This window comes from Olea europaea, unplaced genomic scaffold, assembly GCF_002742605.1.
Source record: "Olea europaea var. sylvestris unplaced genomic scaffold, O_europaea_v1 scaffold2118, whole genome shotgun sequence".
Taxonomy (NCBI): Eukaryota; Viridiplantae; Streptophyta; class Magnoliopsida; order Lamiales; family Oleaceae; genus Olea; species Olea europaea.
The window spans coordinates 9196-36695 of record NW_019239134.1 but is presented as its reverse complement, the minus strand read 5'-3'; the positions used below and the strand labels follow the sequence as shown (position 1 = coordinate 36695).

General features: G+C 33.6%; 4 protein-coding genes across 17 annotated transcripts in view; all 4 read right to left on the bottom strand.

The window, feature by feature from the left end:
- Positions 1 to 590: 590 nt before the first annotated feature.
- On the bottom strand, positions 591 to 5588 carry LOC111380291 (polygalacturonate 4-alpha-galacturonosyltransferase). Its single transcript, XM_023003816.1, has 11 exons — positions 5437 to 5588; positions 5180 to 5344; positions 4204 to 4238; positions 4053 to 4112; positions 3829 to 3966; positions 3642 to 3708; positions 3504 to 3550; positions 2963 to 3297; positions 2474 to 2831; positions 1407 to 1994; positions 591 to 1200 (listed from the first exon to the last, which is right to left on the bottom strand). Exons 2-11 carry the CDS (start codon positions 5328 to 5330, stop codon positions 916 to 918), a joined length of 2064 nt encoding a protein of 687 aa, XP_022859584.1. The 5' UTR covers positions 5331 to 5344; positions 5437 to 5588; the 3' UTR covers positions 591 to 915.
- Positions 5589 to 6682: 1094 nt separating this feature from the next.
- LOC111380286 (histone deacetylase complex subunit SAP18-like) lies at positions 6683 to 9714 on the bottom strand. 2 transcript variants are annotated; one of them, XM_023003810.1, is made up of 6 exons: positions 9529 to 9714; positions 8520 to 8552; positions 8302 to 8412; positions 7758 to 7868; positions 7516 to 7593; positions 6683 to 7042 (listed from the first exon to the last, which is right to left on the bottom strand). In XM_023003810.1, exons 1-6 carry the CDS (start codon positions 9643 to 9645, stop codon positions 7004 to 7006), a joined length of 489 nt encoding a protein of 162 aa, XP_022859578.1. In that variant the 5' UTR covers positions 9646 to 9714; the 3' UTR covers positions 6683 to 7003. The 2 variants fall into 2 exon arrangements, with proteins under 2 accessions (XP_022859578.1, XP_022859579.1); XM_023003811.1 differs by having other exon boundaries at positions 7758 to 7853; positions 9529 to 9710.
- A 2683-nt stretch (positions 9715 to 12397) lies between these two features.
- Positions 12398 to 18904, bottom strand: LOC111380289 (MADS-box protein SOC1-like). The gene is made up of 6 exons (XM_023003815.1): positions 18554 to 18904; positions 14734 to 14815; positions 14521 to 14601; positions 13461 to 13511; positions 12969 to 13010; positions 12398 to 12828 (listed from the first exon to the last, which is right to left on the bottom strand). Exons 1-6 carry the CDS (start codon positions 18733 to 18735, stop codon positions 12685 to 12687), a joined length of 582 nt encoding a protein of 193 aa, XP_022859583.1. The 5' UTR covers positions 18736 to 18904; the 3' UTR covers positions 12398 to 12684.
- A 263-nt stretch (positions 18905 to 19167) lies between these two features.
- Positions 19168 to 27500, bottom strand: part of LOC111380284 (MADS-box protein SOC1-like) — a 15949-nt gene continuing 7616 nt past the window's right edge. For 4 of the 13 annotated variants that reach the window (XM_023003796.1, XM_023003804.1, XM_023003805.1 and 1 more), the window contains exons 3-8: positions 21306 to 21387; positions 21112 to 21173; positions 20354 to 20453; positions 20231 to 20272; positions 19718 to 19780; positions 19168 to 19598 (exon numbers count right to left, since the gene is read on the bottom strand). In XM_023003796.1, coding sequence (XP_022859564.1) covers positions 19455 to 19598; positions 19718 to 19780; positions 20231 to 20272; positions 20354 to 20453; positions 21112 to 21173; positions 21306 to 21387 — 493 coding nt within the window. In that variant the 3' untranslated portion in view covers positions 19168 to 19454. Of the gene's footprint in view, positions 19599 to 19717; positions 19781 to 20230; positions 20273 to 20353; positions 20454 to 21111; positions 21174 to 21305; positions 21388 to 24649; positions 24842 to 24942; positions 25400 to 27500 lie in introns of those variants that run through there. The other 9 variants (XM_023003799.1, XM_023003809.1, XM_023003806.1 and 6 more) reach the window with 8 other exon arrangements.

The window sequence follows — 27500 nt, the reverse complement described above, 5'->3', positions numbered from 1 at the left end:
ATGTTCACATCTATCATAAAAATATAATCAGGTCATATACGAGAAAATGACTAGACAATACTCGAGAGAGATTGTTGAATAAAATATGAACATCGATTCTTCAAAATTTAATCAAATTGTCAAAGTATAAAACTAATGTTATAAATGATTATTGCCTGAAGATTCGCTAGCGCATTTGTCATTCATTCAAATACGTCAACTTTTATGTAGCATAATTTACATTTAGTTAGTTAAACTTACTCATAATTGCATAAGTAATTTATTTTTGTTATAATTTTGTCACAAATAAACACATCTTATTGTTTGTTTCGATTAAAGTCGCAATAATAAAAAATGATATAAATCAATTTCTGTGGGAGAATAATTGGATTCACTTTCACTTTATTACTTGTTAACGAATCATACGCTTGCGGTGATTTTAATTCGAAATATATTTTTGTGAACAAAAATCATTTAAAGATACAAGTGGAGTTGTCATTTAAACATATATAACATTCAAAGATGTTTGACAATGAGTTCCATGATTAACGGCTCGCATTTCTTCCTTTTAATCATGAAGATAAAACATAAATTCAGTTGAACATGGCAAGAGCATTCAAATTCAAATCTATAACTTCAGTAGGTTGTGAGTAGAGAATGTCAAGAGTCAAGACTACGAGTTTTGCATAGATTTAAAAGAAAGCTTAACAAACAATATAATAATCGATTGTTTACAAGTGAACGAGGCAAGAGCCGCCATAGCCAAGTTCCAAAGGAAATGATTTGATCTACACAGAAAATGAGCAAAAGCCAAGAAGTGGGCAATGAATGAGTACCTTTAGTCGGGTAAATGCCTTTGTGCACCTTGTTATTTGGCGTGGCTGTCAATGGTCTATTGCTCAAGAAGCAGCCAGAAAGTAAGATCTTTCTTCAATATCATCGTTCTACTATTCTTAGTTTGCAGCTGCGTATGTATGGATGGTCAGACTTCACATACTTCGTCCAGTATGGCCTGTACTTCGTCATAGCCAACTCTAGCCAGGGTTTCATGTTCCCGTTGTAATGTACAACAGCTGCATTCTCAATTTCTGACCGATCAACAGTTGGACTGTAACCCAACCCGAGCACGTGCCACGACTTATCAAGTGGATGTGTAAGCCCATAAAAAGTCATTAAACCAGGAGGGAGAGTTCCAAGCTTCCACAGAACCCTGTCTTCATTCTAATACCATGCCAAAAATAGGGGAAATAAAAGGAACTCAGAATATTTGACAAGCATGTTTCATCTTCTAATCCATAAACTATTTTTCAGAAAGGGGATATGCCAACAAGTTTCCCAGGATACCAAATGCATAATTTCACAGACAACACAACCAGAATACAAATCAAAATTAGCAAAAAAAAATAAAAATAAAAAAAATGACGTACCATATTCTGCCATTTGTGGTATATTCCAGTTATATCCTTCTCTTTCCACACCTTAAGATCAAAAATGTTCATTCCATACGCCCACCCACAAGCATTGGGATCAAAGTTTGAAGAAATATGAGGATTTGAAAAATTAAGGTACTTGTCAAAACGATGAAAGCTCTCGCCACAGGTTTCAACTGCACCATTCACTTTTCCATGAAGATCTACTGACCACAATCCTGTTAAGTCTTTCTGAACAACAATGTCATCGTCAAGAAAAAGGATTTTATCCAACTTGGGATAAACCTGTGGAAGATAAAACCTCAGGTGATTGAGCATTGAAAGATACTTCGGGTTCCTGTACTTAAGGTTCGATGAACCAGCAGAAAGTGTGGTAGGATGAGCTGACTTGAAGTAGTACTCCTTCATGGCAGCAGATTCCAACTGACGCAAAACAGGACAATAGGACGAATTAAGCCACTTGAATTCATCAACATTTTCAACATGGATGGTAGCTTTTCCAGGAGGGTTCAGCAGGAACCACATATTCATTGCCCCAAAGTTCAACTTATCAGTAACTAGATGGAAAACATGTTTCCCAGGTTCCTGCAATTCATAAAAGAAGCATATTCAGAAATCCAAGATTTTTCAATGGAAACACAGAATAATAGTTGCATCAATGGACAAGGCTTGAAGAATCCAAGTTTACTGTTACTAATGGAAGAACCGTTACAAGATAACAAGTTAAAGAATGTCTCTTCTGATGGCAATACCATCATCTAAATTAACAAAAAATTCCAACTCAGGGGAATAATACTTCAAATAGTCTAGCCATTCCTTCCTCATAGGATGCACATAGCAGACATGAACACTTTCTGCGAGTGGGGCACACAAATAATCATGCATATTCTCAAGCCACTACAAGAAAATGGACCTATAACATCTGATAACTTGGATTGAAGGTAGATTTTATTTTGCTTTACAGATTGCATTGCTAGTATTTTCAGTTTAATTGCATTGCTAGTATTTTCAGTTTAATGTCAAATTTTTTTTGAGAAATCAAAGACAAAAATTGACTTCCGCACCTTGGCGTTTGCAATGGTTGAGCTGACCACAACTGAAGCAGCAAGAACATTGTCAGAAAAGAGAGCATAATGGTAAAGATTAGGATTTTCAAGATTCTCACTGCGAGGGAACTTCCTCTTTTCTGGTGGAAGGAGGTAATACTCTATTGTTAAGCGCATGGATAAACAGTGAATTCCATTTGGAATTGTCTTGGCAGCTAGCTGGCTAAGGAATGTGCTTTGCTTTTTTAGACTCCGGACTTGCTCATCCGCAGATTGCAGCATGGCTCTTAGCTGTCCAGTTACAAGTTTGCAATCATACAATTGTTCTCTACCTTTAGACAGCACTTGTCCCATAGCTTTTATTTTTTCAGGTGCACTGTCACATGAATGATGTACATGGGCCAAAATAATAATAATAATAATAAAATATTTAAAAAATCAAATTATAAGATGAGTTAGGCTTCAGGTGGCTATACATAACACACGAAATAACCATAATTTTACTACCTGTGATGTAAATCAGAATCAGCAGTTGCCTCTCCTAAAGCACGCTGACTTTCTTTAAGCCGGTTTTGAAGCTCATGGACCAAGTCAAGCTTATTTTTCATTCTTGCAAGGCTTATATAAACTCTTGCCATGATTACTTGATCTCGCATCAAGCGTACAGTTGAATCAGAATTTTCATTTTCATTCTCCCTCCTCCATATGCTATACTTCCCCAAGACCGCAGAGTCAACTGACTTGGAACGTTCAATGGCAGCAGTTTCAAGTTTTACGATTACATCGTCATCTTGCTTTACCAAATCAGCAGCACGCTTTTCACGTCTTTTTTCTCTCAATTTCTGTACAGTGCTTAAACAGATAAAATTGTTAACTCAAAAGACTAGGAGGAAAGGAGTAACGAATCCAATTTGGGGTTTATGCAAGTTCTAAAAGATATCAATTTTATTTGTCTACAGTTACAATAAGGAGCTGGCTCCTTACCAGAAATGCAAGGGGAAAACAACATAAGTGATAGCATTAAATTAGATTGAATCAGGGTGCTTACCCTTCTCTCCAGTTTAGCAGGCGACTCGAAAAAATTTGAATGATCTTCTGCACGAGTCGAATGCATCATCCGATCAGTTAAGATTCATCCATTAGAGAACTATTTATGGTATCAACAGAGTTTCTAGAAAAATATTACCATGAGAATTATCTTCCTGCTTGCCTCTAGAGGTTTCTCGTTTAACATTTGCAGCCACTTCTTTTGACTTAAAATCACAAATACAAAGATAATGAATCAGTGCCTACCTTTGATAAGATGGTTTTTTTAATCATGAATAGAGTCCAATAGCATGAAGTTTAAGCTACAATCCGACAGTTATCCTAACCTGAGCAGAAGTGGTATTTTTCCCAGCTGAAATTTCTTGACCAACAAAGTTCCACGATGAAGACAGATTATTCTTTCTGAAAGAATCAAGACTCAGGGGCCCTAAATCATCGGTGTAGGCCTTGATGACACCCATTACCTAAAGCATGCTCCAAGTAAGAAAACAAGCACACAAAAATAATAAAATAGTTATTATGTCAACAAGAATGTCCATTTATAACTTGCCTCTCTTGAGAACAAAGGTTTGAGATGTTGCAATGCCAGCCGCTCTCTCCAATTAAGATCCTGGACCATGTGGTACTTTCTTATATAGTAAGAATAGTATCATAAAGGACCCAAACTACTATCCAAATGAAGTATGTTCCAAAGACATTACCTGCTTACTCGAGCTAGTTGAAAAATCAATTTGATCTGCAGAAAAATGGATCAATTAGTTTTCTATTATTTCAAATTATGCTCGATAGACATTTGAAGTGTATTGGACACATCCATGTATTGATAAACTGTTAAATTAACGTTAAGTGATAAGTAGACAGTAGTGTCACAACTGATTTGCAATCTTATCCAATGAAACTATCTACTTTTTTTACAAAAGAGATAATCTAATGAGAACCTGTATGCCCTTGAACCAATCCTGCACGTCAAATTTTTCCTCTCCATTCTAAAATTCAGTTCATTATCAATCCCAACTGCAAAGTCCATGTGTGCTTTGATGACACACTATTATAGTAATTTCGTATACGTGTCACCTTTAATCTCGAAAAAGAACACAAATGCTACTTCAGACAACCTCCGAAATTCAGGTTGTCTTCACTCCACCTCAAACAAGAACTCTATAATAAACAAGACATTGAACAAAAGGGAATTGAACATTAGACCTGTCAGTTCCCTTCAAAAATTTAGCTTCAACGTGAATAAAGAAATGTTCATGGTAAGAGGGCTGTATACCACATAATAACAAACTTTTTGGACCTTAGCAATATTTCCAACTAACACCAAGCAATATCAGCTCTGTACTCCGAAACTATATGACATGCCAAGTATATAGAGTTCTATAGAATTCAGCACTCGTCTTGCCCCACTCCCTGTTCGGTTGAATTTCGATAACGATATTTAATAAGAAAAACAGATTGTGTAACTTTTCAACCACTTTATTCCTTAATCACAATGAAGCTTATTAATCAAGACTATCACAATTGGCTCACGACTAGGTCAGGTCATCCCAAATACTCAAAAATGCCTAAAAATCTAAATACGAAAAACTGAAATCCATCACATAAACTCTCTTCCCGAGATCTGTAAGATTGTAGTAATCAAACCAAAATAAAATCCCCGTGCATTTCTCAACTGACCATTGGAAGCAGATCTCAATAAACCGCGGCCGACGAACAAAATGGAGAAAACGAGAAATGAGAACAAGACGAGTACAACAATAGAAAAGTGAGGTCCATTGCTTTTGTTCCTGTGGATGATTCCACCCGATAATCTCCTCTTAATCGCCATTTCGTATCATATACCTACAAAATTACACAGCCAAAATAAACTCAACCATTTATATCTACAAATACATATACGTATAACTAGTATGAGAGAGAAAGGAGGGCAATACCCAGAGAATTCTGATAGAGATTCGGCTAATTGGGTTTGAATAGTTGAAGATCGCAACAAAGCATTTGAAGATTGATATATAATTATATGCAGATGTATCTATTCTTCTGTTGTATATTTCTTTGAGTGTGTGAGAAATGTAGGAAGAAGTGCGTGGAAACAAAAAAACCGGACCGGATCTGAAGAATTCGTGTTCTTTCTCTTTTTTTCGCAATGTATTTTCGTGTTGTTTGTATAGGATAAATTACTCTGTGGTCACCAACCTTTCATAAGCATGACAATCCTGTCCTCAACCTTCTATTTAATGTACTCATATCTCCTACTTTTGACAATATATACACGCCATCGCCATTTGATTGAAAACGTCTATTTAAAGCCGTCGTTGCCACTAGTGTAAAATAAAAAATTATTTTTTATTTTATTATTATTAATTTTTTTTTTTTTGGGTTCTACTAAACTTGCATACTTTGTTTTTGAACAACATTCAAAGGAAACGAAAAATCTAAAATTTCTTCCAATTAGGGGCGTTTGTTTTTTCATTTTTTTGTAAAAATGAGAATGTAAAATATAGTTGTTATTGATCCTATACACGAGATAGAAATTCAAATTTGATGACTTGATGTGATGGATAACTGTCTCATTTTTCATTTTAATGGGGAAAGAATGAAAAACAAACAGAATTATTAGCACCAGCTTATCCCTGTTTGGGAAGGATTTTTTATCCCAAAAAATTAATTTTTTGACCGTTATTTCACCATTCCAATCGTAATTTCCCTTACGGGTGGATTCCATTTTTCTTCTAACGGTCAAAAAATCAATTTTCAAAATCTCTCCCAAACGGACCCTATATAAATGACAATCAAACTAACAAAGGGGGTCATAATGACCAACCAAGGGCAACTCTCGATGGAAAAAACAAGTCTTCACGGAGTCGTACGACCATGTTTGAGGATTAAGATATATTCAGTATCGAAAGGTCAAAAAAATTGGTGACTTGATGACAGAGAAGCCACGATCTAGGTCCCCGATAAATGACTATCGTAACTATAACGGTCATAAGGTAACAAAATTCCTTGTCAGGTAAATTTCGACCCACAACAAAAGGTGTAACGATCTGGGGCACTATCTCATAGAGAGGCACCTACGTGGGGATGTGATCTAGAATAAAAACCGTTTATATCCAAAAAAAAAAAAAACACTTGAGATACATGATAGATGGATCATGATAATAGATGCTAGTCAAGTAATAGACAGAAGCGACCAAGATCCTTCTCAAACATAAATCAAAACATGTTTGCCTTACATTAATCACTATCATAAGCACTTTCTTGTTCTTCATAGCTCGATCAAATTGCACAAAATTGTTCACAGGAAGTAGGGGAACTAGATAACTAAAACCTATATAGGCTCGATAGTATTTCTTAGTGGAGATACTACTACATGGATTACTGTCTCTCCAGTGCATCATACAAAATACAGAGAAATTTGAAGGCACGTCGGAAGGGCCACCATCTCTAAAAAGCAAGCCCGCAACATGTTCATAGATATCATATCATGAAGCAGACTGGTTACTGCAACAGAATTGCAACATCCAAGTAATCACCTATCTGCATATGGAAAGACCAAAGTCAAAATCCAATTTTGTGAAACAATAATGGGAAAGTTGCACCACTCGGCCCCAGCTAATTGCATCAGTAGCAAGTTAATCCCCAACCTTCAAACGAAGCAAGATAGTCGAAACCTTTCATCATAGTTGCACATTCAAATTCCTATTAAACTGTTTGGTTTTTGCTCCCCAACAGGGGCTGGTGCCCAAAATTTGAAGCAAAGCTTGTTTCAATTAGAGTTGCATAATAATTTAATGAAGAATTGGGAGATCCCTGTCGTTAGGGATTGGTTGTGCAACTTCAATGAAAGTTCATTAGAGCTCCGTCTAAAATTCCTGAAAATTCATGGAACAACTTGCTGATTTTTAAAGGTTGAGAACCAACTTGCTATTAATATAATAAGGGAGGGACAAATACTGAAATCTTTTCGACAATAATTGTGTTGCCAGGGTGCAGAGGAAATCAGGTTTCACCTGAAAGCTAAGCTCACTCAAGGATTTGCTTCCACTGTCAGGTCGCCTCCCATTGGGGTAAGAAAAGGTTCTTCCCACCTTCATTAACAAAGGAGAATCACCACGGTCAGAACATCAAATATCAATTCATGCCATATTCTTGGTTCATAAGTCGATCACATAGAATGTTTCAATTTCCAAAAGCATCACTGAGCAAAAAGAAAATGATAGGAGGGAGAGAGAAATAGAGAGGCAGAGATGACCTCTCTAACTACAAAACGACCACGTTTATCAGGATAGACAAAAGCAAATGACAGAATAGCATCTCTTCTTCTCGCCTCTGGAGCAACCTCTTTAACCTGGGAAACAAACAACTTGATTTACAAGATCAATATAGAGACAGAGGACAAGAATATGCATATTCATATTGACTAGTCTATAACAATGCAAAAATTACAACTTGATGCACCAAGGCAACAAATCAGGCAGGCTAATAGCAAATACTACTTATATACTTCTTCAATTGTTTTAGGCCCCTGTCGCCTAAGGAGGAAACAACCACTAGCTGCTGCTCTGCAACTTTGACATAATAAGGTTTTAATAAAAACTTCAATGAGATTTCTGCAGAGGTAAATGCTAAATTTATAGACCAAATGATAAATAAATGGTACATGAGTTTATCAGCCAGAAACTTATTTCTCTTTAGAAGAATATGGACACAGAGGCATGCACAAAATAGAAAGGAGTAAAGGCTGATTTCTGAAATAAAGAAATCGAAGAAGATACATTTGCATTTTCCCCTCATACCAGATCAGTTAATTCACGCAAAGTCGCATCCATCCATGTATAAATTTGAACCTCATCCTTGGGTTCCTTGCCCCTCACCGCAAACTCCCCATCAATATGATGGTCTCCAACCTGCAAAATTTTGAATAAGTGGATCAAAAAATGCCTAGATCGGTTTAACGGTAACCATAAAAGGCAGCAACTGATGGTTCATATTGAAACTGATGGTTCATTTATACCTTAGTGAAAACGCGAAGCAACAATGGACAAGTCTGTACAACAACAAGATGAGAAAGAGAGAGAGATGTTATAAAAAAAACTGGTTATGCAATTAAAAAGAACTCTGCATAAGTCCAATCTTGACATATGAATGTGGAAACTTCTACAGTAATTTTGCACAAGCCATGCCAAACAACTAAGTTCAATAAAATTCACAAAGTATAAATGAAAAAAGTGATTGTTTATGCAAAGAAAAGAACTCTTAGAACATTCAACAATGGTTCTGGAAAGTGGAAGAAATAAAATTCCAAAGTATTTTTGAAAAAATGCCAGACAATCATCACAGAAGGTAAATAACAAAAATCATTGGATAAGATGCAAAAGCGAAATGCCAAATGCCAAACATCACACCATAAATAGGTAGTTGATAATCACCATATTTCAACATTATATACCGTGTGACAATTTATTATTGTTCTTGCCATTGTTTTAAAAGAATCCCAATCCAACACAAAAACATAGTCACAACCAGATGATGATATCCACCTTCATCATTATTTCAAGAACCATGAGCAATAGTTCAGTGCATTTGAAACCGTGAAATGTTCCTAAATTGTCAGCACGTGGCTTTATTATTGTGCAGCTTCATTCAGTAATTTCTCTGAATATTAAAAATACATTCAAAACACTTATAAATGAACATATTTTGTATTCCCTGAACCCTAAACCCATTTTCTCAAATTTCCTGAAAATTCTTAATTAGCATCCATTTGGCAGTAATTTATTGTGATAAATATTTAAGAAATACAAAAATCACTCCGATGCTTTACATACACATATACGTACAAGTGTACATGGTCATTCATTAAGGTATGCTAAACCCTAAACTCATGTTGTCAGATTCCCCAACATTCTTGCATAAACATCTATTTGACAGTAATAAATCGTCTAAAAAAATGAAATCGATCAATGCTTTACATACACGCGTTCACACACACACACACACACATATATATAGAGAGAGAGAACCTTCTCCCGGTCGACGGGTTCGAAGCGAGGCCGAGGCTTGGCAGCAGGAGGCGGCGGTGGACCCCTCGCCGACTGAGGCAGCGGCCTTCCCCCTGGTCTTCTTTGTACTTCTGCCATTGCTGGGTTTAGGGTACGCTTATAATTTTGGCCAAAACTTCTATATTTTTGTGGAAATTACAAGATCCATTTTCATAAATCAAGAATTAAGCATCAACATTCTTTAAAAAAATAAAAAATACATTATTAAATAGTGATTTGACATTATTTTAACTATATACACAAACTGAAAATTATTCATTATTTTTTAACCACACATATCATATCAAACAAAAATATGTTCTTACGAAAATAAAGTGGCTCAAACAAGGACTTATTTCTTAATACAGGAATCATGTTTTAATTAATTTTATATATATTCACTATAATCGTTTTTGTTCTTTAAGCTAAAACTGGAGAGAAAATTTTCAAATAAGGGAACAATATTTCAGGAAACCACTTAATCGTATAGCACAATCTTCCACCATCAATCAACCTAAATCAAGACTTAGCCAAATCCCATAAACTCTCTTCATTTAACTCAAGCAAACTTTGAATGATTTGTCCTATTACACACATGATGTCGATGCCAAATTGACAAATAAGCACAATTTCGTATGCAAACCAAGAAGAGAGATTTGTGTGCACAAGGGTTGTGACCCAATCAAGAAGAGCGAAAGTGGTGCATAAGGGTTTGAAAATGCCGAAAACAAAGAGTTGTGATCGAAAATCACAACTCAAAGTCGACGGTCCATCTGCAAGCAACCAACATAACACTAAAAGATCAAAAGTCAGAAAGGGAGTTCACAACAATATCCCCAAAACTCCGACTGACTCGCAAAAACATAAATTGAAGAAAAGTGTTCTTTGTAGTCCTTTAAGCATATGGGTAATTTATTTTTCAATTTGTTGAGTGAGAATGAATAGCATAGTGTTTTATTTGTAGGCAAATATTCAATTGTGATCTACTGTTTCCATTAGTATAATCGGCGTGACCATTATGCTTCCACCTTCCATCTTGATCTACCACCAATACTTGATTACAAATCAACAAATAATTTGTCACAAACACTTAAATAGTTGGCCACAAACTCTTCTTCCCGCCCCATCACCGTTGCACCACCACCATAATTGCCACCAACATTAACTATAACACCACCACTACAAATCATGGCATGGCACCAATGCACACTATCTCTGCACCCAACCACCGCGCACAAACCAAATCCAACATTACTATCACCTCACCATCACAACTGTGCGCTGCGATGTAGCGGTCGATGATGCTGTTTTGCGAGACGACGTTAGAGTGCCGCTTGTGGTATTCCGACGATCACTTTTTGACTTCAGAGACATTTTCTGACGGGAGGAAGAAAATAGTAAAGGAAGAAGCAAAAAAAGAGAGAGGAGAGAATGAGGTAAGACCGTAAAAGAGATGGGAAGTAATTAGGGTTTGAAGTGAAATTTGGCTTGATAGGGTGAGGATGGGGCAAATAGGTCGATTGATTTAATTTAATTATATTATTTATTAATACTAAAAATTTGAATTATTACCTGAATTTTGAATAAAAAACTTTTAAACAAGATTTTTGAATTCAAAAGTAAAGTCCGTGTGGATATAATTTCCACTATCAATAATGTTTCGAGGAATTTGGGCATTTTAGTTTTATTTTTTAAATCAAAGCAGTAGACTCTACCGTATATTTAAAAACTAAAACATAAAAATGAAAAAATTATTATTGAACCAATGTGCCATAGTTTATAGTTTAATCTGTGTCTTCTAGTTTGATTAACGAAAAAGTAAACGCAATATTTTAGTTGACAACAACTAAATCGTCTCATCAAATTTTTATTAGTCAAATTATTAAATATAGACTGAACAATCTGAGCTATCGACTTCAAAAGGTATCTAAAGTGCTGAAATTATAGATTGATATAATTTTCTTTGACCTTTAATTTAAAAATAATGAAAATCTAATTTAATCCAAACAAACAATAAATTGACAATACTGAGTTTAAGATTATGACTGAATTCAAAAGTAAAGTCCGTGTGGATATAATTTCCACTATCAATAATGTTTCGAGGAATTTGGGCATTTTAGTTTTATTTTTAAATCAAAGCAGTAGACTCTACCGTATATTTAAAAACTAAAACATAAAAATGAAAAAATTATCATTGAACCAATGTGTCATAGTTTATAGTTTAATCTGTGTCTTCTAGTTTGATTAACGAAAAAGTTAACGCAATATTTTAGTTGACAACAACTAAATCGTCTCATCAAATATTTCTTAGTCAAATTATTAAATATAGACTGAACAATCTGAGCCATCGACTTCAAAAGGTATCTAAAGTGCTGAAATTATAAATTGATATAATTTTCTTTGACCTTTAATTTAAAAATAATGAAAATCTAATTTAATCCAAACAAACAATAAATTGACAATACTGAGTTTAAGATTATGATGAGAAATCGCTAAAAGCCCAACGATTATTAGCAATTTTAATCCCATTTTTCGTCATTCAGCCAGCTTCATTCTTGTAATAATTCTTTTTAGCAAGGGATCCTATTTTTAGCTGCATACACATTGAACTGATCAAGACGATCAACAAACAACTAAAATGTAGCGTATCGAACATAATAAGAATTGATAATCTCTATAATGATTCTGTTGAGAACCAATATTGCAATTTTCCCGTAATTCTCCCAAACAAAGCTCTTCGAGCCAGGCAATGCAGTTTCTAAAAATTATCTAAACATGTTCTAAAACAGTTTCTTAATCTCATAATTATCAGCTTTCAAGTTTGCAAAGTCATATCGAACGAGTCTTTAAGTATCTAAATGACAACTTGAAATTATGAGATACTCTCATAAGATAAAATTTTTTGGAAGTTCAGCAATATTTAGTACAAGTATTGTTCCAATGCGAAATAAAAATAGAAATTACTTACAAAGATTGTAAAGACATGCATGGTACTGAGTACTGCTTGAGATATCAACTTCACTTCATTTTCCCCCCCTTCCTCTAATACCATCTCGTGCTCAATAACCCATCTTATCAAACAAGCGATCGTTTCTATCGATTCGTAAAAATTTACTTTTTAACATTTGAATCGTCTTATCATTTCTGTAGAGAATTACGCTTATTTCTGGTTTCTGGAGGTCCAATGAACAATTCAGTCTCAACATCTGAAACTTCACTATTCTCTGTACATGCTGCAGTTGCTTTCTCTTCATTTGATCCTTGTGGTGGTTCAAGTCCAAACTAAACCATCAAAACCTCAAATCAATGTCTCAAAATTTTAACAGAACGAATCGATTTATAATAATTACATAATCATATAATAATGAAAACAATAAGAAAGAATGAACTAGAAAATATACACAGAAAATGGTGAGATTCACCTTCTTACACAGCAATGCATTTTCAACTGCTAGGACTTTTCCCTGCATTTGATAAGATGGGAAAGGTTTTGTATGAGCATTTACTGAAGCTGGTAATCTGTTACACGACTCGTGCTCATGTATGCCAACATGCATATGTATACGACAAAATAGTAAACCTTATTCCCAATGAATTTGAAACGAACTACAATTTTTTTCGTACACACTTGAATAGGTCTTCGGGGGAAAAAAAAAAATCTTAATTGACAAACAGCAGATCAACCGTTATTTTGATAAAAGTTTTTGTTAAAATTCGAGGAAATGTGAGGTTGACGGTTGATAAAAGTAAGGGTTCCATGAAATGTGTGATTGAAAAATAGAAGATAAATGGGCTAAGTTTTAGTTTATATTCTGGTATTTCCAAGTTAATTAATCCTAACCCTATTTCATATTTGGCAAAACTGAAAGGGTAAGAACCTTCAGGTGATCATATTTTTCCTTCAGGGAATTTACCTTTTCTTTCAAGTCCTCAATTTGCTGCCTGAAAACTTGCATCTTCAAAAACAAAGAAAATAATCAGATCATTGACGAAATTTATGAAATTGAGCTCTAGGAGAAAATGAATTTACAAAATGGGGGCCAAACAGGGACTTAATGCCATAACAACTCAAAGAGAATGTAAAGTCCATCAAATCGATGTGAAGTCAATATCTTTAAATGGCTTTATAGAGGAAAAAAATTATGTGAAGCAACCCTTCGGTGATGAAAAGGAAGGAGAAGAATACAAGATTTTCCATGGAAGAAAGCATTGTAAAAATTGAAGCAAGCTCCAAGTGACTTGTAAAGTTGACTTGTCTTAAAGAGTGTATTCTCTATGAACATGCAGTCTCGAAGAAGGAAGATGAAGACAATAGTATTTTAAAAATTTGTTGATTGTTCATGTTCTCACTTTCATAACTAACAACAATGTGATGTGCGATAAATTCAAGGCATCAATAATAAAAGAGTTGAGAAAACGGATGTGGATTACATATTAAATGAAACCCACAATTTTTATCAACTTTTCAACCTAACATTTCATCGACTTTTATCAAAATCTAATAATAATATGATTTTTAGCTACACTAAGCACGGGCCATGGGAGGAGTCTTATGCACTAAAGCACAACAAGGCCAAACCTCATGTTTGCAGCACCAAAACAAAACGATTGGTAAGATGGAAAGAAAGTTCTCAAACACGTGTGAGAAAAACTAGATCATGAACTTCTCAACAAGATTAGGATATAACTATGGTTGGTAGGTCATACTGATAGCAATTTGGTTGGTAACGTTATGATCATAAAAACAATTCAGCATTATTACTCTTTTGACTGTAATCTTAACTTGTGATCTAAGTTCAATTATTTAAAGCTTAGCCCAGCATTTGCTAGTTCGTTATTTCGAATTTTCAGTACAAAAATCTCACTTTTTACGACATTACTCATTTTTTACTTTGGAAAAATTAATTTACATTTTTTAATTAAGCTTAGCCAAACATGCTTTTTAGAAAAAAATTTCCCAAGCAATAAGTGTTAAAAATCAGGTTGTACGAACCGTCTAGAGATTTCAAGAAGCTCTATCTTCTTCTTCATACTTGCTGTCTCTTGCTTTAACTGCTGCAGTTCCAAATAAATACAGTGACAAAAACCATTCAAGTTTTGTCTATAGTTAATTAGATTGATAATAAGGTACGTAGCAAAAAACTTGCTATCCTGTAAAAGTATTTGACAAAATTAAATGAAGATAACCTGCATATTTTGTTCATCCGAAGGGTTTTCAGTGTGATTATCTTTAGTATTCCTTTGGTAACGTTCTATTGTCTCCCGTGTGCTGAACAAGTTTCACGTTCAATGAAAATAATCAGCGAACTTTTCTTATTAATAAGCAAAAAAATAAAGACTTCAATGAATTTCTCTGCACCCATTATCCACAGCAAGATCATCATTAGTCGATATGTAAAATTTAATGAAGAAGAAGCATGAAAATGGGATGAAGAAGCAAAAGCTCTAGAAATCGAAGTAGAAAAGAAGTCCAAATGTTGAGCAAGCAACGGCAACTCTTATAATTCTTAAAATTTATCAAGTTCAAATCGTGATGATTAACCACTTTGAAAGATAAAAAAAACTTTCAAGAGATTTTATATTTCTCGTTGACAAAAAACCAATAAAATTGAGAAAACCGCCTAAGATGGAAAGGGAAAAAATGCCAATCAACAGATTGATGCAATCCAAGGAAATAGGACATAACTTTCAAATGATAAGAAGCCTGTTGTGAAATTGGTGTGCAGAAAATATAGAATTCGAAAGAGAAGTTGATGCTAACAAAGCAAGCATAGTTGTAAAAGCATAGAAATCTTAAACAAGAGATTGACTTGGAGGTGTTAGATTGACACAGTCCAATTACTTAGCCCATGTTTTGTTTAGCTAAAAACATATTTTAATAAATTTTGATAAAAATTGATGAAATATGTATTTGAAAAGTAGATAAAAGTTGTAGATCCCATTAAATATATAATTGAAATTGAGCTCTAGGAGAAAATGAATTTACAAAATGGGGGCCAAACAGGGACTTAATGCCATAACAACTCAAAGAGAATGCAAAGTCCATCAAATCGATGTGAAGTCAATATCTTTAAATGGCTTTATAGAGGAAAAAAATTATGTGAAGCAACCCTTCGGTGATGAAAAGGAAGGAGAAGAATACAAGATTTTCCATGGAAGAAAGCATTGTAAAAATTGAAGCAAGCTCCAAGTGACTTGTAAAGTTGACTTGTCTTAAAGAGTGTATTCTCTATGAACATGCAGTCTCGAAGAAGGAAGATGAAGACAATAGTATTTTAAAAATTTGTTGATTGTTCATGTTCTCACTTTCATAACTAACAACAATGTGATGTGCGATAAATTCAAGGCATCAATAATAAAAGAGTTGAGAAAACGGATGTGGATTACATATTAAATGAAACCCACAATTTTTATCAACTTTTCAACCTAACATTTCATCGACTTTTATCAAAATCTAATAATAATATGATTTTTAGCTACACTAAGCACGGGCCATGGGAGGAGTCTTATGCACTAAAGCACAACAAGGCCAAACCTCATGTTTGCAGCACCAAAACAAAACGATTGGTAAGATGGAAAGAAAGTTCTCAAACGCGTGTGAGAAAAACTAGATCATGAACTTCTCAACAAGATTAGGATATAACTATGGTTGGTAGGTCATACTGATAGCAATTTGGTTGGTAACGTTATGATCATAAAAACAATTCAGCATATGCTATTAACATTGGCTCATGGATAGTGTCATCGACATGGAATAAGCAACCTATAATAGCTATCTCAATTATAGAAGTTGATTATATTTTTCGGTCATGGTTGAGAAGGGTATTTAAGGATTTGAAGCGTCCTCAAGAGAAAGAGACTATTTTGTTTTGTGTTAATAACTTAGTAACAACTCCACCTAAGAATACCCATTTTCATGGAAGAAGCAAAGATAAGAATTAAGCTTATTTTCTTAGACATCTGATCAAGAAGGAGAAGTTGTCAAATCCTACAAGTCTCTCAAGTTAGGGACATTTTTACAAAGGATTTTTAGACTGACCGATTTAATAAAAAATTTCCGTGTCCCACTAAGGTGTATGTGTGAAAGTATGATAATAGGAGTAAAACTACTTCTAGATACCGGTTATCTTTTCGTTTTTCAAGTTGAAAATGAAACTGAATGCAAGCTCATTTGAACGGTATTAGTAAGAGTAAATTGAATTGTAGACACTAAGTAGGGATTGATTTGTCATCTTTTATTTTTCAAGTTGAAATGATGGAAGGGATTAGGTTAGAGTAAAATAAATTATAGACAGAGGAAGGGTTCTATCTTTATTCTTTACATTTTTCAAGTTGAAATATATATGGACGGGATTAGACGAGTAAATTGAATTAGTGATGCAGTGAAATAGGAAATAAACAACACGATTAAGAATACATGGTGATCTCAAATCCAATTTTTCTAGTTGGCAACTAATAGACGGGTTTAAATAAGAGTAAACTGAACTCTAAACACCAAAGAGGAGTTCTATCTTTTCGTTTTTCACGTGAAAAAAACGAGAGCAACTACAGAACATATTTGGATGGGATTAAGTCCTTGTTTATTACAACTTAATAAGTTGATAAAGAAAAGGAAATAATAGGGATTTTTTAATGGGATATTCTTTAATTCCTTCACTAAAATAATTTTGAGTTTATATGTGAGTTGGGATCTGCAGCATTAATATAGATGAAAATCGTACCAATATTTTTGCAGAAAAGAATCTTTAGGCATCATATAGGGAGCAGCATGGTCTCTTGAACAAATACAGTTAATTCAAAATCAAGTACAATAATCCAATTGGCTTCCATACTTAATACAGTTCAACTTTAAACTTACTATTCCACATGTTTTTTTAACGTAAGCGTACAAATTTTCTTCTTTAACTTTATTAATAAGCACCAAGGGGAATCATAATAAAGATTTTACGTGTTGCGCTAAAATGAGTCCAAAAAGGAAAGGGTCGATCAAAACTATCATGGTTTGGTAATTTATTAAGGCAAACCGCGAAAAATGAGTATTAATGTACCATTAAAAAAAAAAAAAAAATTAGAATACGACTGGCTGCTGCTGTGGCTAGTGGAATCATAAGCTAAGCATAATCTTATGAGATATGGGGCATGAGATTTCAAGGAGTCCAAATTCAATTATTTCTTATGGATTGAAAAAAAAAAAAAGGGCCAAAAATCACATGAAATGACTCGTATAAGTACACTAAAATAGTTGATTGTTCTCTGTAGTTTTCTTGGAAGTACACTGAGATTCTGAACATAGTAATAAGATTATATCCCATACTTTTGCCTTGTATTAAAAGTCAAACTAAAAGATAGAAGTAGATCTAGCGATCAAAGTGATATAGCAGTGTGTTATAAATATCAACGTAACCGGCTTCAAATTTTCAAATTTACTTCGAACAAAGGGTTAATTAATTAATAACATCATATAAGTTGCTATTATATAAGCAACTATTTTATGTTAATCTTATGATAAGAGGCAGAAACTAACTCTAAGTATGCTAAATACTAATCATTTCCTCCTATTAAACAAAACCCAAAAGAAACCAACAGTAGTACTTCCCTCAATTTTGGTTTAATTAATGGAATCTCAATCAAAATTGTAAAATTTTAATAGGGTTCTTAAGTCAGCAGCAAAATTGTTCATAAGTGGCATAAGGACTTGAATTTATTATCTTAACAAATAGGGAGAAAGCTGGTTCATTTCTGAAGATCTTTGTTCCATGGGAAATTTTTCCGTTTGGTCGTAACCCTAACAGCGAACAACAAAGAAAATTTCATCATGATCAGACAGAAGCCCTACGCGGCATTTTTAGGTGATAAAAACTGTAAGATCTGATTCAGATTAATACTAGTTTGGTCATTTCATAAAACCCACAAAAAATCTGAATCATTAATCCAAGCAGCATGAAAAATAGCATTTTCTTGATAAAAATATAAGTAAATTCAATTACCGAAAACACATAGATCTTACCTTGAACTGGAAAATTCATAGAGCTTGCCTCTGGGAGAAAAGATAATCAGTGCAACCTCAGCATCACAAAGAACTGAAAGCTCAAAAGCTTTTTTCAGCAGCCCATTTCTTCTCTTGGAAAAGGTGACCTGCCTGCTGGTGGCGTTTTCTATACGCCTCATCTGAGTTTTTCCTCTCACCATTCTCACACACCTTGTAAAATCAAGAGAACTATATCAAAAATGATGAACAAAATCAATATCCCTTATTAGATATGCGAGAGTGCACAATTTGTATGCAGTATTAGACTCAACTAAGGGTTGAGGTCTCGAATTCTTTTCTTTCTAGTCGTTCCTACCAGATATGTTGTAAAGGTTTTGATTACACATTGAACTGATCAAGACGATCAACAAACAACTAAAATGTAGCGTATCGAACATAATAAGAATTGATAATCTCTATAATGATTCTGTTGAGAACCAATATTGCAATTTTCCCGTAATTCTCCCAAACAAAGCTCTTCGAGCCAGGCAATGCAGTTTCTAAAAATTATCTAAACATGTTCTAAAACAGTTTCTTAATCTCATAATTATCAGCTTTCAAGTTTGCAAAGTCATATCGAACGAGTCTTTAAGTATCTAAATGACAACTTGAAATTATGAGATACTCTCATAAGATAAAATTTTTTGGAAGTTCAGCAATATTTAGTACAAGTATTGTTCCAATGCGAAATAAAAATAGAAATTACTTACAAAGATTGTAAAGACATGCATGGTACTGAGTACTGCTTGAGATATCAACTTCACTTCATTTTCCCCCCCTTCCTCTAATACCATCTCGTGCTCAATAACCCATCTTATCAAACAAGCGATCGTTTCTATCGATTCGTAAAAATTTACTTTTTAACATTTGAATCGTCTTATCATTTCTGTAGAGAATTACGCTTATTTCTGGTTTCTGGAGGTCCAATGAACAATTCAGTCTCAACATCTGAAACTTCACTATTCTCTGTACATGCTGCAGTTGCTTTCTCTTCATTTGATCCTTGTGGTGGTTCAAGTCCAAACTAAACCATCAAAACCTCAAATCAATGTCTCAAAATTTTAACAGAACGAATCGATTTATAATAATTACATAATCATATAATAATGAAAACAATAAGAAAGAATGAACTAGAAAATATACACAGAAAATGGTGAGATTCACCTTCTTACACAGCAATGCATTTTCAACTGCTAGGACTTTTCCCTGCATTTGATAAGATGGGAAAGGTTTTGTATGAGCATTTACTGAAGCTGGTAATCTGTTACACGACTCGTGCTCATGTATGCCAACATGCATATGTATACGACAAAATAGTAAACCTTATTCCCAATGAATTTGAAACGAACTACAATTTTTTTCGTACACACTTGAATAGGTCTTCGGGGGAAAAAAAAAAATCTTAATTGACAAACAGCAGATCAACCGTTATTTTGATAAAAGTTTTTGTTAAAATTCGAGGAAATGTGAGGTTGACGGTTGATAAAAGTAAGGGTTCCATGAAATGTGTGATTGAAAAATAGAAGATAAATGGGCTAAGTTTTAGTTTATATTCTGGTATTTCCAAGTTAATTAATCCTAACCCTATTTCATATTTGGCAAAACTGAAAGGGTAAGAACCTTCAGGTGATCATATTTTTCCTTCAGGGAATTTACCTTTTCTTTCAAGTCCTCAATTTGCTGCCTGAAAACTTGCATCTTCAAAAACAAAGAAAATAATCAGATCATTGACGAAATTTATTACGAAGATATACTAATCACTTAAATATGCAAAAATACCTTTCTTGCACGAATGATACCGACCGTTCGCTCCAACTGCTGTTCTAGCTGTTGTAGTTCTTGAATAGAACATGATCCCAAACCTTCCCCCAAAAGTCTCCTAATGCATCAATGGTCATTGTTTAGAATTTTTCAACACAGGGTTGCAGTTAAGAATGTTTGGTTAAGCTTAAAAGTTACTCTTAATTAACTTTTTCTTTAAGTTCTTAAAAGTTGCTTCTCAGTATTGTAGGAAATAGATGTGGACTTAGGAGGAGGAAATGATTTTCTTTTTAATTGTGGACATGTCTTCAACTCAAGATTACATAGGTATTTATAGAACTTCCTATCACATAAGTTCATCTCCTCGATTTAATTCTACTACATACACCATACTTTACCAGATACACATTAATTAACAATACATGCATACATGTAACAAGGTGCATATTAATTAATAATACATGTATTTCAAACTCCTAAATTCATTAAACTAAATTAAATATGTTAAATGCATAATTATTTTTCTAACAAGTATAAAATATTACTCTTTTGACTGTAATCTTAACTTGTGATCTAAGTTCAATTATTTAAAGCTTAGCCCAGCATTTGCTAGTTCGTTATTTTGAATTTTCAGTACAAAAATCTCACTTTTTACGACATTACTCATTATTTACTTTGGAAAAATTAATTTACATTTTTTAATTAAGCTTAGCCAAACATGCTTTTTAGAAAAAAATTTCCCAAGCAATAAGTGTTAAAAATCAGGTTGTACGAACCGTCTAGAGATTTCAAGAAGCTCTATCTTCTTCTTCATACTTGCTGTCTCTTGCTTTAACTGCTGCAGTTCCAAATAAATACAGTGACAAAAACCATTCAAGTTTTGTCTATAGTTAATTAGATTGATAATAAGGTACGTAGCAAAAAACTTGCTATCCTGTAAAAGTATTTGACAAAATTAAATGAAGATAACCTGCATATTTTGTTCATCCGAAGGGTTTTCAGTGTGATTATCTTTAGTATTCCTTTGGTAACGTTCTATTGTCTCCCGTGTGCTGAACAAGTTTCACGTTCAATGAAAATAATCAGCGAACTTTTCTTATTAATAAGCAAAAAAATAAAGACTTCAATGAATTTCTCTGCACCCATTATCCACAGCAAGATCATCATTAGTCGATATGTAAAATTTAATGAAGAAGAAGCATGAAAATGGGATGAAGAAGCAAAAGCTCTAGAAATCGAAGTAGAAAAGAAGTCCAAATGTTGAGCAAGCAACGGCAACTCTTATAATTCTTAAAATTTATCAAGTTCAAATCGTGATGATTAACCACTTTGAAAGATAAAAAAAACTTTCAAGAGATTTTATATTTCTCGTTGACAAAAAACCAATAAAATTGAGAAAACCGCCTAAGATGGAAAGGGAAAAAATGCCAATCAACAGATTGATGCAATCCAAGGAAATAGGACATAACTTTCAAATGATAAGAAGCCTGTTGTGAAATTGGTGTGCAGAAAATATAGAATTCGAAAGAGAAGTTGATGCTAACAAAGCAAGCATAGTTGTAAAAGCATAGAAATCTTAAACAAGAGATTGACTTGGAGGTGTTAGATTGAAACAGTCCAATTACTTAGCCCATGTTTTGTTTAGCTAAAAACATATTTTAATAAATTTTGATAAAAATTGATGAAATATGTATTTGAAAAGTAGATAAAAGTTGTAGATCCCATTAAATATATAATTGAAATTGAGCTCTAGGAGAAAATGAATTTACAAAATGGGGGCCAAACAGGGACTTAATGCCATAACAACTCAAAGAGAATGTAAAGTCCATCAAATCGATGTGAAGTCAATATCTTTAAATGGCTTTATAGAGGAAAAAAATTATGTGAAGCAACCCTTCGGTGATGAAAAGGAAGGAGAAGAATACAAGATTTTCCATGGAAGAAAGCATTGTAAAAATTGAAGCAAGCTCCAAGTGACTTGTAAAGTTGACTTGTCTTAAAGAGTGTATTCTCTATGAACATGCAGTCTCGAAGAAGGAAGATGAAGACAATAGTATTTCAAAAATTTGTTGATTGTTCATGTTCTCACTTTCATAACTAACAACAATGTGATGTGCGATAAATTCAAGGCATCAATAATAAAAGAGTTGAGAAAACGGATGTGGATTACATATTAAATGAAACCCACAATTTTTATCAACTTTTCAACCTAACATTTCATCGACTTTTATCAAAATCTAATAATAATATGATTTTTAGCTACACTAAGCACGGGCCATGGGAGGAGTCTTATGCACTAAAGCACAACAAGGCCAAACCTCATGTTTGCAGCACCAAAACAAAACGATTGGTAAGATGGAAAGAAAGTTCTCAAACACGTGTGAGAAAAACTAGATCATGAACTTCTCAACAAGATTAGGATATAACTATGGTTGGTAGGTCATACTGATAGCAATTTGGTTGGTAACGTTATGATCATAAAAACAATTCAGCACATGCTATTAACATTGGCTCATGGATAGTGTCATCGACATGGAATAAGCAACCTATAATAGCTATCTCAATTATAGAAGTTGATTATATTTTTCGGTCATGGTTGAGAAGGGTATTTAAGGATTTGAAGCGTCCTCAAGAGAAAGAGACTATTTTGTTTTGTGTTAATAACTTAGTAACAACTCCACCTAAGAATACCCTTTTTCATGGAAGAAGCAAAGATAAGAATTAAGCTTATTTTCTTAGACATCTGATCAAGAAGGAGAAGTTGTCAAATCCTACAAGTCTCTCAAGTTAGGGACATTTTTACAAAGGATTTTTAGACTGAACGATTTAATAAAAAATTTCCGTGTCCCACTAAGGTGTATGTGTGAAAGTATGATAATAGGAGTAAAACTACTTCTAGATACCGGTTATCTTTTCGTTTTTCAAGTTGAAAATGAAACTGAATGCAAGCTCATTGAAGCGTCCTCAAGAGAAAGAGACTATTTTGTTTTGTGTTAATAACTTAGTAACAACTCCACCTAAGAATACCCTTTTTCATGGAAGAAGCAAAGATAAGAATTAAGCTTATTTTCTTAGACATCTGATCAAGAAGGAGAAGTTGTCAAATCCTACAAGTCTCTCAAGTTAGGGACATTTTTACAAAGGATTTTTAGACTGACCGATTTAATAAAAAATTTCCGTGTCCCACTAAGGTGTATGTGTGAAAGTATGATAATAGGAGTAAAACTACTTCTAGATACCGGTTATCTTTTCGTTTTTCAAGTTGAAAATGAAACTGAATGCAAGCTCATTTGAACGGTATTAGTAAGAGTAAATTGAATTGTAGACACTAAGTAGGGATTGATTTGTCATCTTTTATTTTTCAAGTTGAAATGATGGAAGGGATTAGGTTAGAGTAAAATAAATTATAGACAGAGGAAGGGTTCTATCTTTATTCTTTACATTTTTCAAGTTGAAATATATATGGACGGGATTAGACGAGTAAATTGAATTAGTGATGCAGTGAAATAGGAAATAAACAACACGATTAAGAATACATGGTGATCTTAGTTGATTGTTCTCTGTAGTTTTCTTGGAAGTACACTGAGATTCTGAACATAGTAATAAGATTATATCCCATACTTTTGCCTTGTATTAAAAGTCAAACTAAAAGATAGAAGTAGATCTAGCGATCAAAGTGATATAGCAGTGTGTTATAAATATCAACGTAACCGGCTTCAAATTTTCAAATTTACTTCGAACAAAGGGTTAATTAATTAATAACATCATATAAGTTGCTATTATATAAGCAACTATTTTATGTTAATCTTATGATAAGAGGCAGAAACTAACTCTAAGTATGCTAAATACTAATCATTTCCTCCTATTAAACAAAACCCAAAAGAAACCAACAGTAGTACTTCCCTCAATTTTGGTTTAATTAATGGAATCTCAATCAAAATTGTAAAATTTTAATAGGGTTCTTAAGTCAGCAGCAAAATTGTTCATAAGTGGCATAAGGACTTGAATTTATTATCTTAACAAATAGGGAGAAAGCTGGTTCATTTCTGAAGATCTTTGTTCCATGGGAAATTTTTCCGTTTGGTCGTAACCCTAACAGCGAACAACAAAGAAAATTTCATCATGATCAGACAGAAGCCCTACGCGGCATTTTTAGGTGATAAAAACTGTAAGATCTGATTCAGATTAATACTAGTTTGGTCATTTCATAAAACCCACAAAAAATCTGAATCATTAATCCAAGCAGCATGAAAAATAGCATTTTCTTGATAAAAATATAAGTAAATTCAATTACCGAAAACACATAGATCTTACCTTGAACTGGAAAATTCATAGAGTTTGCCTCTGGGAGAAAAGATAATCAGTGCAACCTCAGCATCACAAAGAACTGAAAGCTCAAAAGCTTTTTTCAGCAGCCCATTTCTTCTCTTGGAAAAGGTGACCTGCCTGCTGGTGGCGTTTTCTATACGCCTCATCTGAGTTTTTCCTCTCACCATTCTCACACACCTTGTAAAATCAAGAGAACTATATCAAAAATGATGAACAAAATCAATATCCCTTATTAGATATGCGAGAGTGCACAATTTGTATGCAGTATTAGACTCGACTAAGGGTTGAGGTCTCGAATTCTTTTCTTTCTAGTCGTTCCTACCAGATATGTTGTAAAGGTTTTGATTGTGAGAAACAAAAGGGAAAAATTGTAGTTCCCAACCTGTGGAGCGAGTTCTTGAAAGATTTGCCAAATTGTGGATATGAAAACGAAAGAAGAAAAAGCAAGACTTTGCAGTGTGGTAAAAAGGGATGCTCTATAAATTTGGAAAAAACTCGGAGAACCTTTTGGTTGGAGATGAGAGGTGCATATGGCCTAAAAATAGCCTAATAGGAAGACCCAAATATGAATTGTGTGAGAGAGAAAGGGAGGAAAAAAAGGAAAAAAAATCAAGGAAATCCCAATAGAAGTTTAACACCAAATGGTGCAAATGTACAAGTGACTGATTGATTCTCAGTCTCATCAGTCTTTATTTTTGGGTTTTACCATCATCATGAGCCAAGGACTCACAGTCTCTCTTTCTCTCTCACACACACTTTTTTTTTCCTTATTCGTAGGTATAATTTCTTGCTTTCGCTTTCTTGGCTAACCCCACCAAGGAAAAGGAAAGAATACATTAATATTTTGGTTGAAAAGCTAATCCTTTTGCTAGTTTTGGTAAAACCCCACAAAACAAACAAAGATGAAAAATTAGAATGTGACATGAAAAGGAAAGATATATATAATAAAAAGAATCCACTGCAACAATAATGTTAGTGAGAGAAACATGCTTATGCCATAAAAATCTTGGTAAAATTTTGAGGTGTCCGTACAAGTTAGATAGATATCAACATCTTAGTACTCGTACTTACCCAAATTGTCCAATGAGAGATCGAAAACTCATAGGGATGTTATGATTTTTTACTTGATTTGTGATGGAACGGACTTGATTAAATGCGGGGCCCGGGGGCGGCTCCATTGTCGTTTGCCATTTCATTGTTGATACTCGTAGCAATGGGTTGCAACTTCTTTCAACTCTGGAATAAATCCAATCAAACACGACCTCTACAGACATGGTGCAATGGCAAAGCAAGAAGGTGTTGGAGTATTAAAGGTTTGAACCTCTACGACAACTAGAAAATAATATTTATATTGAAAGACAACTGTCCTGTAGAAACAAAATTATTATCCATTTTGTCGTCCCTCCAAAAGATCTGTCCGTGTTGAAGAATGACTAGTTAAAGTAACTTGTAGAAACTTGCGGAACTAATAAAATTTAAAAATAAAATTTATCGACTGATCGAGTCTTGTGACAGGACGATATCCTAAAGTAAAATTGTCTGCTGGTAATTGCTATGACTTCCACAAAAAAATCACTTCTACGAATGGTTTCAGAACTCTCTAGTGTAGTCCAAAAAAAGGTGTAAAACTCGAGTATAAAAATTATAGAATATGAAAATTATAATTTCATTTTTTAATGTGAATTTTCCAAAATCAGGTGAGTGTTTACCACGATCAAACAAACTACTTGAAACCTCTGTGGAAAATCACTTTCACGGATGGTTTCATAACTCTCAATTGTATTCCAGAAAAATATGTAAAACTCAAGTATAAAAATTATAGAATATGAAAATTATAATTTCATTTTTTTAATGTTACTTTTCCAAAACCAGATGTGTGTTTATATAGAAAAAATAGATATAACTACCTCCACAATGATCCATAATTATTTGTAGTTTTAATGAGTTATGGATAATGAGTTGTCTAAAAACTATCATATTATACAAACTAGTCTGACCAATCAAATAATTTCAAAAATGATTAAAATAATTAAAGTTGTGTAATAAAAAGTAGACAGTTCTCGAGAGATCGACATCTCGAAATCAAAATATCCACTTTATTATTTGAACGCGACCTGTACACTTTCAAGTTTGCGCGTTCTTAGCGAACATCGACACTTCGGTACACTCTAGGATAGAAACACCAATCCCAACTTTAATTTGTCCAACATGCGTCCGCATCTCCAAAAAATGAAATTATATAAAATAAAAAAAAAGGAACAAAATAAAATTATTATTAAAAGAATTAAAAAAGAAATTGAATAAAAAAATTCAAATTTGGGTCCAAACGGCAACAGCGTCTCCAAAAAAAATATATAAATAAATAAATTTAAATTTTATATATTTCTTCCGTTCTTAACATATATCTACCTCAATCAATGATGTACTATAACCATACATTCATAGATTAAAACAAGGCTGAAGGTTAAGAATCAAAGATCTATTTACCAATTATTAAAATAATGAAATTTAAACCAAAAATAAAATAAAATAAAATAAAAATAACCTTGGATTAAACGCATAGAAGATGATGGTGATGAATAATTGAAGCTGATTTTGTTTTTTAAATGTTCGATTCTTTTGTTGCAACGACCGCAGCACGTGTACATGGTTGGACTTTATAGGGTCGATACAAACAAGACACAGCTCGTAGAGTAGATGGTTCATTTTTTCGGAGTGGGGGATGGGCCCGCCCCATGTGAGGTCTGTGCGTCTTTTCCCATTGATACGCATTAGATTACATTTTTTGCCAATTTTCAGTCTCCTTTTTTGACTCAAGTGGGCTCCACAACTGCGA

Bases quoted from the DNA above. Each gene is read 5' to 3' on its own strand.
- LOC111380289 (XM_023003815.1), bottom strand. From the start codon at position 18,735: ATGGTGAGAGGAAAAACTCAGATGAGGCGTATAGAAAACGCCACCAGC. The intron at 14,816-18,553 runs GTAAGATCTATG...AAACTTGTTCAG, and splicing joins TATGAATTTTCCAGTTCAAG to CACACGGGAGACAATAGAAC. The intron at 14,602-14,733 runs GTTATCTTCATT...TTGGAACTGCAG, and splicing joins CGGATGAACAAAATATGCAG to CAGTTAAAGCAAGAGACAGC.
- LOC111380286 (XM_023003810.1), bottom strand. From the start codon at position 9,645: ATGGCAGAAGTACAAAGAAGACCAGGGGGAAGGCCGCTGCCTCAGTCG. The intron at 8,553-9,528 runs GTTCTCTCTCTC...GTTGTTGTACAG, and splicing joins AACCCGTCGACCGGGAGAAG to ACTTGTCCATTGTTGCTTCG. The intron at 8,413-8,519 runs GTATAAATGAAC...AAAATTTTGCAG, and splicing joins TGCTTCGCGTTTTCACTAAG to GTTGGAGACCATCATATTGA.
- LOC111380291 (XM_023003816.1), bottom strand. From the start codon at position 5,330: ATGGCGATTAAGAGGAGATTATCGGGTGGAATCATCCACAGGAACAAA. The intron at 4,239-5,179 runs GTCAGTTGAGAA...ATTTTTCTGCAG, and splicing joins ATTGAGATCTGCTTCCAATG to ATCAAATTGATTTTTCAACT. The intron at 3,709-3,828 runs GTTAGGATAACT...TGTGATTTTAAG, and splicing joins AAAATACCACTTCTGCTCAG to TCAAAAGAAGTGGCTGCAAA.